This window comes from Lonchura striata, chromosome 3, assembly GCF_046129695.1.
Source record: "Lonchura striata isolate bLonStr1 chromosome 3, bLonStr1.mat, whole genome shotgun sequence".
Classification (NCBI taxonomy): Eukaryota; Metazoa; Chordata; class Aves; order Passeriformes; family Estrildidae; genus Lonchura; species Lonchura striata.
Genome location: NC_134605.1, coordinates 19737186 through 19753531, shown reverse-complemented (window position 1 = coordinate 19753531; position 16346 = coordinate 19737186). Strand labels below are relative to the sequence as shown.

Here is a 16346-nt window from a genome sequence, read left to right as displayed (position 1 = left end):
GTACAGCACCTGTGATTCCATGTGTTGGTACTCCACAGAGACCTCTTTGAGTACCACTTCTCTCCAACCTGTACTTCTCCATTTCATGCGTTTGTGGTTGAGACTCATGTTAGCACAGACACTTCACTGATGAGGGGAAGCTGCTCTGACTTTATTGGAAAATCATGGAAATTAGAGGGCAGGGGTTCTTGTACTGAAACCTGCAATTTTGGATATTAATCCCAGAGACAAAAGCCTCAGAAGATTTAGGCTTTTGTAAGATTAAGATACAACTTGTGTCATACTTATGTTGTTAACTTATGTTAATAAGGTCGGTTTTATTTGGTTTGTGGCACCCCCTCTCCCAGCCTCATATGGGGCACAACTGGTTTAAACAGTCACATGAAGGCTGGGGAATTCAGATTGTTTGAGTATAATCAGCCAGGGACATTTTCAAGGTTGCTCTTCGGAGGCACCCAGAGCAGAGATGGAGAACAGAGCAGTCCAGTGAAAATGAAGCAGTCTGAGAATGTAAGAGTCTCTCCTTTTATGTAGGTGGGCAAGCAGGGAAAAACTGTTGGATACTAAACTTGCCTTTAACCAAATATTTTCCAGCCTTCAGAATTAAATACCTTTCATGAAAAACCTAAATAAGTTATTTTTAACTCAGATTTTTAATCCGTTAATAGCAAGAGAATTAATAACTGATATAATATATACAGCAGATGGAGTAATCTCTTCCTTCAAAATTAGGTGTAAATCAATGAGATACTACAATTTAAGCTTCTAGATGAAATTAAAAACTGGTATTATAAAGAACAAAAGCATTAAAGAGTACTCTGTATGTATGGACCTTTACCAAGTTTAGGAGGAAATCTCAGAAGCCAAACAGATCAGCTACTCAATTTAAAGAATTACAGGAATCTTAAACATGAGTTTGCTTCAATGATTGCATCTGTGTTAGCAAAGTTGGCCAGCCAAATTCTACCAGAAATGAAGCATAAAAAATGAAAATACTTTTCAACAGTCAGCAGAGTTATCCTTTAATGGCAGATGGCTTTGCTGAGCTCAAAACTGCCAGAGGTTAGAATTCATTTCTATAAGTACAGATTTTGATAAAGAAAGAAGCAGAAGGATTAGTGCATGCAAGATAGAAACCTTAAGAGCATAGCAGGGCCTGGCAACAGGTTGCTGCTTCACCATTTTGCTTGCAGGAAGACTCTGCTGGGCTGTATCTGGATAAAAACAAATCCCACAATTTTCTCACACAGTTTTGCCTGGAAACCAAACTGACCCCTTTAGAAATGATTATCAAAGCATTTTTGGTCACTCCACCACATTATCTGAAAATCAAATTTTACAGGTTCCTGTCCTAGCTGCCTTTTGACTGATGTGTGCATGCAGTCCTCCAACACAGCCTGAGTCGCTCCTTTCAGGAACCAGACACTTCCTTATCTCACCTGCTAAAGTGTTTAACATCCTTAAAGATTCAATGAAGCAGAGTGAAAATTACCATATAACCAAGTGATTATGAGATTTATTTGAAAGATAAAGAAGACATTACTTCCTGTTGCAGCTAAAATTCATAAAATGTGGAAGCGCAACCTCAGGAAAGACTTGGGTAACCATTTTCTTCTCAACTAGACCAGAACTCCAGACCACAAACTTGGAAACTCCTTATGGAAACAGAAAATATGGGTTCAAATTCACATAAGAACCAGTCTTGGGTTAATTTTTTCCTGAGTGAATCCTAGAAATTCTGAGTTTCTAGATAATAAATATACTACTAACACCTCCATTATTTAAAATTTTACTCTTTTTAGAATATATGCATTACTTGCCTAACATGCTTGGACTGATTAGCCAATATTTTCCAAGGATGAATCTTTTCCTGAATTTGTCACGGAAAGTAAAATAGTTTTGGACTAGCCAGAATCATATGCATCCCTTTTCAGTAAAGTTTTAACTTTCGCCCTTACTTGCTGCCCTGCAATGAAAGATTATTTAACCAAAATCCCAGATACTGTTAACTACAAAGAGAAGTGCAAAACTGCTAAAACAAATTCACCTTTCCGTAAAACAGAGCCCTGCCCATTTGTGTTAATAAATAATTTGAGTTTTCATGTCTGTCATGTACCACACAAAATATATTACATGTGATTATTACAGTAAGACAAAGTACATTGGGGTTTCTTGCAGTAAGTTCTATCCATATATTGAGTGATTTGGTAAACTACTTATATAGAATTTGGTGCTTAGAATTAATAGATAAATTTGTTGAAGCTTAAGGCACAAGCTGTGAGCTTTCACCAGATATGCTGAACTTTCCACTCAGCCAAATATGAGAAAACCCTAGAGCTGGTTCAAGACAGAAGATAAGGAATTCATTAACAGAAGTGGCAACCTTGGAAAAAAGACACATCCTACCTTGAGGTAAGCAAGGGACACAATGAAGAATGGGAAGAGCTCCCAGAGCCTCACATGGGGGACAACTGGTCCAAACAGTCACATGAAGGCTGGGGAATTCAGATTGCTTGAGTATAATCAACTAGGGCCTTGTTCAAGGTTGCTCTTCAGAGGCACCCAGCTCCAGCTATTAGACCATTAAAAAAAGTACTTTTATAGAGGAATCTATCTTTCAATTTATGAATTCAGCAGAAACCTTGAGTCAAAGCCTGCCATGGTGGCTGCCATGTGTAGTTTCTGTATCTGGAAAGGCATGAATTTACTAGCAGAGACACACCACCAGTGCTATCTGAAGTATTAATGTGTGTCTGCAGTGTATGCTCTGCAAAGTAATTTCTAGTGTGGCACTTCCATCAGGCTGGTGAATCTGTATGTCTGATCCTGAGTCAACAAACATGAGCAGCTCAGCCTCTCATCCCTCATCAGCCTCTTTGAAGCTGTCTTTTACTCCTGCAAGGATATCTGATTATGACTCAAACACGCTTTTCTCTAGGGATCATCCTTCTCTGTTTTTACAATTTCTACACGGACTAATTGGTTGCAGAGCAGAACAAGCACCATGATGTTTCATTGGCCATTAATAAGTAAAGAGATGTTAGCAAACAGCAGGCTGTAGAGAGATCTCTTCAGCTAAGACAGGAACAAAATTCAAATTATTAGATAAAAAAATTAAAATCATAATAAAACCAATCAATACCTGTAAAGCTAAAAGACTGTGAAAAGCAAAAAACTCCAACACCTCCTTGAAGCTCAAAGATAGAAGCCTTTGATAATGGCATTATTAAAACCTCTTGCCTCAGTTTTGAGCATAGCTCATCTTTTTCTGACAGCTCTTTTGTCTAAGCAGAACCATTTGGGAAACCTTTTTCTCTGCTTGATAAATCTGAATCAGTTTTTACCACACTTGCAAAAAGCTGATGAAAATATCTGTGTTGCTCAGGAGTAAAATGACAACTAAAATGCTGAAAGATGACATATGTTTTGTGTTAGGCTGCCACTCAGATATATCTGACACCTCAAACATTAGATCACTTTTCTGTTTTGTGTAAGAAATCATATGCCAACAATATTCAGCAGTGTAAAGAAGCAGAAGCAGAAGGATCAGCCGTAGAACTGAGCAGCTTTGTAGGTGGATAAGCAGGCATATCCACAGCCTGGGCTCTTGCTCAGGCAAACCATGCTTTTTGTTCCTTGAGTGGAAGATAGTGCTTTTTGGACCTTTTGGCAGGAAGTAAGAATTCCCATTTCCAGTACCTATGGGTGAATGCAAGCCATGTGGTCCCCTCAAGCTGAGAGTGATGCTCTGCTAAAGAGCTGGCTAAATATTTTCTGCTTTTTATATTTTCTCACCAACATTCTCAGTACATTCCTTTGCCAACACAGCTGCAAGTGCCATATTGCCTTGTGGAAACTGCTACAGATGAACAGAGGGAGAAAAGACAACCAAACCAAGCCCTGTGGATAGCATATGCCAAAGAGGCTGTTTTTCCACTGGGCTCATCATGGGGTATAGGGTGGCAGCAAGGGACAAAAGCAGAGCCACCCTCATATTCGCCCTGATATGTGAATATGAACAACAGACCCACCACAAGTGCACCCAGGGTCTGAAAATACCAGGCAAACACGTTCCTCCAGGCCTGCCCCATCCCATGGTGCTATTGAGATCACGGATTAGTACAACTCCACCTTGTGACCTCTCTCTTCCCCCTGGGATGACTCCCACAAGGCAGAGCCACTTATGGCACATGGGCACCAAAGTGTGTCTGGGCATACAGTTGAGGGTAAATGATGCTACTCTAGTTCCAAGGAAATGAAAATGCACTCAACCTTTTTTAAATTATAGAGTAGAACACAACAGAAATTACATTAAGAGAGTTTAGAGTTCTATTTTAAATGTCCTAGATGGAAATAACGTTTCAATATTACTAATATGAAGCATTATTTGTTCTAAGAATCTGCAAGTCAACAGTGCTGACACTGTTCCTGTGAATTTAATGTCCGCTGAGTGTGTCATTAAAGAATATAATTTCAAATTGCAACAATGTCTAAAATGATGGAGAAGCTTGCAATTTCAAGCTTTTAACTAGTTTCCTAGATGATCCCAGGTCAAACAAATGTTCTCCACACCAATAAAGTCTGTAACTATATTTCTTTATTAGCAGAAGTGAAATCTGCTAGAAGTTGCATATCACTCAACATTTAAGTTCTTGCTAGAAACAGCAATCATGTTTTTTACATACCAAATCAACACAGTTCTATTGCAACAGCCCACAGGCCAGATCAGCTGTGGCACATATACTTAGAATAATAAACTCTCAATATTTATTTTTCTTGATGTATTTGCCCTGTAGACAACTATACAGCTGACAACCTACCTAACTGTTTGTAGGCTGGCAGATGCTGCAGGTAGAATGCACAGAGGTATAGAAAAAGTGATAAGGCACCTTCAAGATAGTCTAAGGAAGTTCCTAAAGTATATGAGTTCCACAGCACATTTTTGAAAGTACTCAGGCACAGCAATTTCTTAGAAAACTCAGGCTGCTATCTATCTTCCGCTGTATGTTATCGACTATTGACTCTTGAAGAGAGGGTAGAAAACCAGAGGAATTACAAAGACACAGGAGCTGGTCAAAGACAAGCTACTGGCTCTACTCATTTTTCATCTTAGAAGTTTTCTCCTTCCTCTCCCCTTCTGCCACATGCTGCACTACATTTTGATTAAAGGCTCTAACCAACTACACATTTCGTAATTCTGTAAGGCATCTAGCTATTCAGGCTATACTTCCTTTGCATTTTTGATCAGGACACTGGAAGGGATGAAGCACCAAGAGCATGTTAAGAAGCTGCTGCAGAACTGATGTTGGAGAGCCCAGAAATATCAAATGGTGCACTCCAGGCAGACATCCAGGAAATGGCATCTGCTATGGGGGATACAGGTCTTTTGATAGCACCAAATGAGTCTGTTACTGCTGAAGTCTCAGACATTAAAGTTCAAACCAATCAATATTTCTGGAAAAGGATGGTACAACCTGGGGGTTAGGATTTACTCACTGCACATATCTCCCTCATCTTCTCCCTCAGCACAGTCCTGGATGAAGTCACATGCTTGACCCAGCTTGATCACTGTTCCATTCCAGCAGCTGAAAGAACCCTCCAGAGCCATTTTTGAGAGAGAAGCAGATCCTAGAGAAAAAAAAACAACAAAAACACTTCAGATAACAAATTGCCTTCCTTTCAACCAACAGGTCATAGCATCCTGCATAACACTGAAGGGATGAACACCTTGTGAAATGTTCTCAATTCAATACTTACTTGGTAGTTTTTTGACCTATTTAATCTTGTCAAATGTGTAATAGTCCACCTAATAGAAATTCCCCAGGCCTTTTAGGTGCTATAATGTGGAAGGCAGCTTTGACCTCTGGAGGGCTAAAATCCTGCACCCTGCTCTGGTACTTCTCAAGAACAACAAAATACACATGATAGGTTTTTAATTGTGTGTGAATTTACTGCTGCACTGACAGTCCTGAAGGATGATAGCCTTTCTGTCTAGCTCAGGAGTAACATGGCTACAGGATCTAGAAAGAGCACAAGCTTTCATCATGCTCTCCTGGAACCATGCATTACCTTTGTTTTGGGTGTACTTTGTTATCACATTCTCTGCAGGAGACAAAATAGTTGAACCTCTACTTGTAATTTTCTTTCTATTCTGTGCCTATTCCTGCACTCCCTTGAGTCAGGGAGCCCACAGCAGATTACATCTACCAAGAGACAGAAGCCACCAGTTCATTTTATCTGTGCTAAACATCAAAAGACATCCAGCAATGGTCAAAAGAGACATCTCTTATGAAATGAGGTTATCAAACATTACAATTAGAGGTCAGTATCATCCACTCTGAGCAATTTTCTCTAAGAACCATTCTTTTCCAGAGGCACTTGATATCCTTGAGTTGAGAAGTCAGATATCAAGTAGCCCGACAAATATAATTTTCCTTACTGTAGGAATTCTCTCATCCCAAGTCCTCTGAGATGATACTTAGGACAAGGCCTTCTTTTTTTTAATCTTTTTTTTTTAAGAGGCCCATGATCTAGATCAGACACCTGAAGGAGGCAGGAATTAGTTCAGTAACATCCTGAAGTCAGTGTGTATGGAGGAGTCTAAGCTTGAGAAATGCCAGAGTTCCTTCCACAAAAATCTGAGTGTGGGTGCAGTTCACTGACACCTTTCTGAATTTGGTGAGACATGCTTCCAGTCACTGCTGGAAGACAAGGCTGGAAGAACAAAGAGATCTGTGCTGTGAATTCCCCACTGTAGCAGTAACTGCCCTGTCTCATATTAAATGGATAAATGCTCCAGATTAAACCAAAGCCTCTGGGCAGAGCAAGTCATTGTTTGCCTAACTCATCCATGCTCACTAAACAGTGCAGCTACATCATGTTCCCTGGTACTACAGGGAGTTGGAAATCACTGGCAATTCAATTAGATATGCATTTGATATTTTTATTTATATTGCCTGCCAAAACTAAAAATTAATGAAGCATGTAGGAAAACAACCACTATTTCTCTTCCAGCTTATTTTATGGTGCAAATCATTCAAGAGTGGGGGGAATACATGCCAAACTTTGTTAATAAAGGATGATAGAACCTGAAAAAGGTGCTCTGTGTTATTGTCAGGTTGATTTTTTCCCTTCCTTAGAGCAATTCTGGCTTGCCACATACAGGCTGCACAATGCCCTTGTATTCCAGTCTGGGTCAAAGCATGACTACAGAGGAGAAGCTTTGCAGGAAAAACAGACCAAGTAACTTGGAGCTGGCTGCTGATAATTTCTGTGGGCTCCTTGGTGAGGGTTCAAGGCAGTGAGATGGCATCTTCCTTGGCTTTGCCAAGTTTGGTTTTGAACTTCCTACAAAAAATGCACCCTCAGAGACTCTGCTGAGAGCCTTACCTATGTGAGGTGCAAAGCTCTTCATGTGCCACCAGCCAGACACTTGGGGCTCAGGTCATGTGCAAATGGGCACTACAAAGCTGTGAGAAGGGACTCTGGTAACTCAGTAGGTGACTCCTTCTACTAGGGACATGCAGTGAGCCTGAATAGCACCCTGTTGTTGGAACTACCACCCAAAGAAAAGTTAGGAGACAAGTCCCAGAGCACTTCCATGAGTCAGCAACATCATGACACTCTTAAAAGATCCTTAAGTTCTACTGAAAATTGGAAGTATTCTTGTCTCTCTGAATTGCCCCACAGATGGTTTTGAACCCCATGTTTAGTACGAGCTTTCATGTCCCACTCAGTTCATCTGCAATCTTTTCAGCAATGTCCATATTTTACTCCAGCAGCTTGCAGAGACACACAGAGATTCAGAGGAGAGGTAATTGTAGGCAATGGGGTTGTTCTGTTTACTCAATTAATTATAACTTTTTAAAGGTGCTCGCTTTTCCAAGCACACAACTGCATTAACACTAATTATAATGGAACCAAGGCATTCAAGAGAACCTACTTGTCTTCCCAGGTGTTTTTTGTGGCAGCCTAGGGGCACAAATCTCCTGAAGCCAACTGACTGTAGTATTTGAAATATGTCAGTTGCAACTGGGAATCAGGCAATTCCAGGAGCTATTCCTCCAAAACAAAGCAGCAGATTTACATGCTCATTCATCTCTGTGGAGACGGGGCTTGAATTAGCTCAGATTTGCATTAGACCAATATATACGTGCTCCTTGTATAGGTTAGAGAACACAAATAGCAAAGCTGCAGCCCCGGGAATGGCTGGGCTCTGTTACAGTGCATGATTTATTCCCATCTTGTTTGCTTGCTTACTGTGAGCACAAAGGCAAAATGAATTGGGGAAAGGAGATGATTAACTAGTAAAACAAATAGATAACCAAAAAAAGCCCAAATACAAATAATCCTTTTAATGGACCACTTAATGCAGATGTTTGCACCCAAGCTCAAGGAAGCTCAAATTTTAATTAAAATACTTTGCAAGAAAAACAGACGTTTGATCTTTTCAGTTCCCAGACCCAATTACTCCTGGCAAAGTGAACCAGAATGACCTGGATCACTGAAGTGGCCTCAACTCACACACAGAAGTGTAAAGAAAGGAAAATTAATGGTATCAAATAAGTATCAGAGTAAAATTGGTGGGAGACATCCTTTATATTTACAGCAGTGTTTATGTAGCCAGTGGCATCCATAAATTACAGCAGTAATTAAGCTGTACCACGGCTGGCTTGAGGCCTTATAAATCATTATTTAAACAGCAGCATTAAATAAATGCCATTTCAGGCTCTAAATTGAAAGTAGAAAAGTAGAAACAACTCAGTGGGGAACAAGAGCTGACTTTGTACCTCACAGGTCCTGCTTCTCAACATGGTCCAACCCTGGCAGTGTTCAAATCCAGTACTAGACCCTGAACACAAATGACAGCCTGGGATCTTTACTGCCCATGCTTTTGGACTTGCTTTCTATTTCCTCTATCAGGATGGAAAGAGGAAAATCACGTGGCTTAACTTATGCAGGATCAGCAACTTTTCTGCTCACACTGTGGGACCCAAGGGGATATATTTCAATTCTCAGCAGATTTTCTCTGACTTGGGTTTCCTCTTCTCTCCTTCCCCACCCCTTGGCCAGCAGAGAAATCACAGTGTGCTGGCAGGCTCTGGTGAGTCTATCTCTGAGGAACCTGGCCAGAAAGATCGTGGTGTTTGATCACTACAATAGGGAAAACTTTGCCTTCCTGCCACTGCATTTGGCCAGGTGGAATGAAGAAGAAATTCTTGCAGGCATCCACAAAAATATCTCTTATCTGGCAAACTGGCTATGCTGCTAATTATCATGCAGAGTTTAATGAAGCTGAACATAATTATAACTTCACATGCTACATTCAACTTCTTAGACCATAATTTTTAATTCTACCAATGTTTTTGGGACAAACACAGTCAGGTAAAGTCCTCCTGCTGAGCACACATTAAAACAGAAGAGCTTATTAGGACAGTACTTGGTTGCTGTTTAAAAATTGTCTCATTTCTACTGTGCAAAATTTCCAAAGACCTGGGATAAATGTATAGCCTTGTCACATTTTACCAGCAAGCAGCTTCTCTCTGGGCTATCCTTAAGGAGCACTGTTGTACAGAGTTGAGTTTATTTCAGTGGTTCTCAAGGCAAGACCCTGTATGCCCACAGTGTGAAAATTTTCCATTTTTAATTGGATATATGTAGCAAAAAATACCTACCCATGGAAGTCCATCATGTTTATCTAACTGTATGCATTACTTCTCAAGACACAAAGTTTCCTACTATTTGATTACGTCTCTTAAAAAATGTTTTTCAATAGGCTAGTGCTGCAGCTTAGTGCCTCCACGCAATGTCACTAAAAATCTGGGATTGTACAACCTTGTTGATGATGTGTCTGTCAGAAGTATTTGTCATTAACTTCTCAATTTCTCCTGTCCCTCCTTTGGCTTGCGTTCAAAGCTTTCACTCGGATATTTACAAAAACATTACTTGGGGGATGGAAAAGTTGCGTGAAAACAGAAAAGCTTCTGTCTAGCTATAAAAGGATAGTGAGAATTTGGGGGAGTTTCTGATTATTGATTTTTCCATGACTTGCCCATTTCTGATGGCTACATATTTCCTCACTCTTTATCTCCACTCCTCCAGCAGCACAGACATTCAAAGGCTGCTGGCTCACTTTGTGCTGAAGATAGCCATATTAAAGGACAAAGTAAATTTGCTACTGATACAAGTCACTAATACTCATGCTTTCACCATTAGAGAAGTTGGAAGCTATGAAATAAAGGAGGAAAGAAAGCGAGAGAAGTGAAAGGTAAGTTCATGTTTGAGGGGAGTGAAGCCATCCTTGGCAAATGACCATTGAACTCCACATGATACAGGGCAGATCACATATATCACAACTTTCACAGCAAGCTACACTGCTCTCGTTTTCCAGACACCTACCCCAGGATGCCTGTATCCAGACCAGCAAGGAACCTGAGTAGCTGCAGCTGCAAACGAGACCACTGAGAGAAATGCTTGGAAAACATATTGTCCTCAAAAATGCTTTGAAAAAAAGACTGGATTCCATGTTTCTCACACCAGGCAATCAAAGTTGGTCAAAACTTCATAATTCCTTCTTTAATATTTGTAACAGCATTGTTACTCTCATTGCCTAAGGATGCATTTGTAGGAGGAAGTGTTCTCTTTTTTATTAGACTACCTGCTACAGGTAGAAAAAACAGCCCGTGATTGTAAATGCCTGAAAACTCACCCATTTTTTCCAGTTACATAAAGTGCCTTTAATCTTCTTACTTCACTTCCTAAACATAAATGGGAATAAACTCATCACAAGAGCTCTGTGATGTTCATTTCATTAACGTTTGTAAGGAACTGAGATGCTATGATAACAGGCATGAAAAAACCTGTAAGGAAATTATTTACTCTGTCTTCACAGTGCAGCTTGAATAGTTTACAGTAGAAAATGAACACACCTTTGAAGAAGGCAGGACAGAGGGCAGGAAATAACTTCCCATTGAGAGAGCACTCCCTGCCCTGCAGACTAAGGGTGCAGCATTCCCACAGTGAGCTACTACAAGAAGAGAAAACTTGCTCATTAGAGCCACGTAGAGATAGAGTTTTCATCTCAAAGACAATGTCAACATTTCAAAATGTATCCAACCAGAAAATAAAAATGCCCAAAATTCTCACAGAACAAAAAAATTCAAATCAATTCTTGATTAGAAAACTGACTTTAGGGGTTTCAACACATGAGTAATGCTGTCATAAACCCCATAAATTTGAAAACACTTGGATTAAGACAAAAATAAAATGTTGGGCAGGAAACTCAAGAGGAAACTTACTGGTTTGGAACACACTCATGCCGATAATTTGCCCAGCTCAGTTCTAATGTGCTTTCCATCTCCACTGCTTCAAAGTAGGGATGCTGTGTTTAGTACAGAAATTTTAAACATCTGCTCCTTCAGCATTGCCTAATGCCAGCAGGATTGCTTACACAGAAGAGACCTCTCAGCACACCTGAGGAGTTGGCACTTGCTCACTGCCACATTTTCAGTAGCAAGAGCTCTCTCCAGAGTTGTGCAGCATTCAGACTATCCAGACCTTCTGTGTTCTCTCAGAAGTGTCTTTGAACAAGTCTAGTTGTTTTTCCTACCTTTTGACTGAATGACTTCCCAACAATAGTGTTGGTGTGATGTATATTCCCTGAATTTAAAGAGAAAAAATAGCTTCCTTAAAAAACTATAATGAAATAAGAATGTGGAATGAGAAAGCTGGATGGATTTCACACTTTCTCAATTTTCAATTAGGAAAGTTGGCTGAGAGTCTTTATAGTTCCTGAGATGACAAAAAAATCATTGAGTGCAGTACATGACATGATAATGTTTTCCCCTAGAACTTAATTCTGCACAAAATATAGTTGCTTCTTTTGTTTTTTTTTTTTTTTTTGGTAGGGTTCATGGTAACATACATATTTTTCTGGTGATTTGTTACCAGTCAATAAACAGCTCCAACTGCACATCCAAAAATTAACAGTAACAGTGAACAGCAGCAGTGAACTTTATAATGAAAGTGTGATTTTCCATCTTACAGTGATACCTACATATTCTGTGGCATCTACTAAATTGAAAAAGGCCAAAAGAGATGGAGAATACTTATTGTATGAAATACTGTGCATACATAGACATTGGACCTTTTTAAAATTTCGTCTAACACAGTAGATCTTTAAGGCTTTCATCCATAAATATGAACATTCTGACTTTGAATAATCCAGTGGGATAGAGTAATTTTATTAAAATCCCAAATCTCATTTATTTTGCTGGCTTTTCATTGCCCTTGTTTCAATATCAGGCTGCATTTGCTGTTTGTTTTCCTTTTCTTTCAGATACAATTGCATCTTTCTAGGTGCCACTGCATCTTTGTGAGATTAAAAAAACACCAACAAAAAAACCTCTCCCCTAGGTTTCATGATTCTCCTAAAACAAGTGAGTGCTATATATTTGTAACAGTAAGCAGTTGGTTAAAAGAAAAAACCTCAAAAATATCCCCACTAAAACAAAGCTAAAAAACCCTTTTCTGTGACCTCCTGTGAATTTTTCAAAATTAATATCCTGTAGAGGGAAAATAAAAAGTTCCAACTTCTATTATTAGCTCTATTATTCCCATCAGACTTTTCTAGGTTTGAATAGGCTTGGAGAACAGCTCTTACCAGGGAGCAATCTTTCCATGGAAAACACCAGCAGACTGATTGCTGGCTCACCGAAAGATGAATGCTGCTTGCCACATGCAGCGGGCACTGACAAATTCATGAGGTGGTTAAGATCTGTAAGCTTATTTACAGACAACAGGAGCAGATTTAGCACTGGTCCTACCTCAGCATCAGACACAGAACTGAATGTGGACTAAAACAAGGCTGCTGGAGAAAAGATATGAAAATTGCACTTCCAAACCTCATGTGTGCCTCTCGGGGAAACTGTAAGAGCTGATTAGACAGGAAATACATGTAATTTTCCACCTTTTGCTTCTTAGGAGGCTTAGTTCAAATCCATTTCCAATTATTAAAGTAAGTGTTACCTTTGCCTCTTCCAGTTCTGCACTTCCAAGCACAACCAACACTGACACTATACACTGCAGATGTTTTTTCAATTCTTGGTTCTACAAACAGAACAGTAAGAAGAACCACAAACCTCAATAACATTTTAAAGATGAGGAAACTGAGTTACTTGTCAACCAATTTCAATCATGTAAATGAGCCTGTAAATTGCCCAGACCAGATGATCTCTCTGACTCCTGCTGCTTCCTGTACCAGCTGGACTGAAGATGCCCAGATTCAAGGAAAAAGAAGAGACTGGAGAATATTTTCATAGCTCATCAAGAGCTGATTCCACAGGTGAGATATAACCTCTCCATCAACCCTGCAATAGCAGCAACTCAGCAAGCTCTCTTTTAGCATTGCCAATCTAGTTAACAACAGAGGTATATTCATATGTATGGTCATGAAAAACACAAACAAAGGTACAAGACTTAACTGTATTCAAACAGCATTTTAGATAGGAATGAGATGTTTCATTCCTAAAATGCAATTCTCTTTCTGTAACTGTTTTAAGCAGTCTCTCTGCTTTAGCTGTCAGCAGTATTAAGGTTTTTTGCCTTACTACAGATGGGTTCCTGGGGGTGGCGGGTGAAATATCACAAATCAGCACAGCCCTGAGCATGCACATGTGGTCCCTCTCAGCAGAGTGGGACTCATCCTCCCACCACAGCCAGTCCCTTCCTGTGCAAAGCAGTGGCCCCACAGTGGAAGAGCAATTGTTGCTCCAGGTAGAAGCAGAAGCTTGCTTGGGGAAGTAAGCTTCCTGTTGTGCCCCCTTCCACTGTGCCAACTTCTGCAGCTGTGTGAAGGCAACAAGTTATCATCAAGCAGCTGATTTCTACTCTGTTTGAGAAGTGAGCACCGATACCGCAAACCCACAAATAATGAGCAAAATGAAATTGCACCTGAACACTTGCTGTGAGGGGGAGCAGTGGCTGCACACAACAGGTTTGCCACGGGGAGGGACTTCATGTGCATGGATGCTTTCAGCTTTTAGTTCTGGGGAAGGAAAAGGAAACTTTCTGTGTCACCCCATCTCCACATGGTGCTGAACAGAAGTCATGGGTGCAGTGAGTCACGGGTAACTCTTCCAGCTGGATGCACCAAGAGCTGCCAACATCACAGTGCTCTGAAGGCAGTCCAGAGGGACAGAGGGCCAGCACAGCTCTGTGTGCTTGTGTTCCAGGCTGTGCTTCAAGCCCTTGCTACGCTTGAATGACATTATCCCAGGAGCAAAGCTGCTGAAGGTCACTGGCCAACAACATCAAAAAAAGCCTGGAGAAGACTCCACCCTGGAGTCCACATCTCTGCCCAAGGACCTCTAATGATGTTTGAGCGTGCATGAAACTTATGAAAATTTGGAACACTTTGAAAAAAAAAGAGATGTCAGTGAATAACAAAGTGACTAGCTCTGTGTAAGACTGAAGATATCAGGGGAAAATGGAAAAAGTGATAATGTAACAATTCCAACATTACCACCCTGGTTTCAGGCAGACTCTCTACTCTCTTGTGGCATGCTGACAGACTCTTTGATTAATGCTTTCCATGTGAGATCACTTTCCAAAAGTATAAGGAGATGCAGAGAAGATTGCAAGAGTTGACCAATATCAGCACAGAGAATAACCATGCCCTGAGGTTGAGGTGCCTGTGGGCTGCCAGCTGTATACAGCAGTTAGGCTGAGAGTGGAGTAGTTACACAACATTAAAATGGCTCTTGAACTTAATTTTAACTACAGTGATAGGAATTTTAACAAACTGTTGCTATGAGTTGCTATGCTAAAGACAGATCAAGGAGACAGACCGTGCCTTCTCCCTCGCTCTCTGACTCTAGGTTTTCTCTAAGACCTTTACCCTTCAGTGAATAAATTGTGCAATCAACTCTCAGGAGATTTTGTACAATTACTTAGAAGAGTAATTTTCTTAGCAGTTCTCATCTTTAAATTTGCTACATAAAGTGTACATCTACCCAAAATAACTCTTTATATCCTCTTTGTCAATAAGCTTTCTGTTTAGTGCAAGATTTTTCCAACTCATTTTCCCCCCATTTTGCTAACTTATTCAGTTGGCCATTAATTAATCACTTAATTACTGTCAGCAGTAGTATTAAATTCTCACAAACTTGCTACTGCTGTTATTATGTAAAATGCTCCTCCCAACTGGGTAGGTTTCGGCAAAGTATATCACCTTGTTGACTTTAGATAAATCTATTTATAAAATGCAAATGTACCTCTCCTGGCAGGCAAATCCTTTATAACTGCCCAATGATTCATTATACAAAATAAAGAATTGGGAATAAACACAGCTCTTCATCAAGTCCTAGCAAACATTTTGGTAAAAAACAAATGATAAAAAGAGAATATGAAATGGTAGCCCCACAGCAAAGTAAATGGGGTTAGTCTGGTCTTGTGGCAGGCAGGGGTACCCTCAAATACCCAGCCATACATGCACAGTATTCCAAATGACTGGCAAGCAAAAAATAATTAGGTGGACCAGGAATTAAGAAAAGAGAAATATAAACCAATTTACAAGCTATAAGAAGCAATGAAATTAAGTGCTCACTCCACCAAACATCTACTGGATCATAGTGCAGTTTCAAAGAAGGTATTGGCAAAAAACACCAACAGTTTAGGATAGGGTTATGGTAAACAAGCTGTACTGGACAGGACTCACTTGACAGTACAAAGTGCACAAATGCACTGAATAATCGAAAAAGAACCACCAAACTTTCTTTTGACTATAAAATAGAGTAGGGGAGACCTCGAAGCTACTTTGCATGTGCCTACATTTGATCTAGAAGTATCAATTTAGAAGCTCAAGTAATCATTGATATTAATTTTTGTAGATATTTCATTAGGAATTCTTTCTGGCAGTGGTTATCTGGACAAGGACAGCCATCTTAGAGGACAGACACTCCTGTTTCTTACTCTGCCCCACTGATCACTGTATTTGTAGTTCCATTCACCTTAAGCTGCCCATGGTACTCTCCATGCTACAGTAAAATTATACAGGGTGCAAAGGTTTTATATGTCCACTATATATTTTTTACAAAGAGAATAGTAAAAGTACCTGACTTCCAGCTCTCCCAGGGCTTTAACTTAATGGGATGTGGATGCAGTTCACCACCATAAAGAATGCCACTAGCTTACATCACTGCAGTATCTCAAAGCCAGGAAGGAAACCCGTAGGACACAGGGAATCTTCATACAGAGAGTTTACTGAAATGCCAGCAACAAAATTGACTGCCCTACTCCTTACCCCAGGAAAAATGCTTTGCCTCCTTTTCCAGGATCTCTTGTGCAGC

At 40.1% G+C, this 16346-nt stretch overlaps 1 protein-coding gene across 1 annotated transcript in view; it reads right to left on the bottom strand.

Moving 5' to 3' along the window:
• ALK (ALK receptor tyrosine kinase) overlaps positions 1-16346 on the bottom strand; it is a 306102-nt gene that overhangs the window by 73203 nt on the left and 216553 nt on the right. The window contains exon 6 of the mRNA XM_077781748.1: positions 5497-5628. Coding sequence (XP_077637874.1) covers positions 5497-5628 — 132 coding nt within the window. The remainder of the gene's footprint in view (positions 1-5496; positions 5629-16346) is intronic.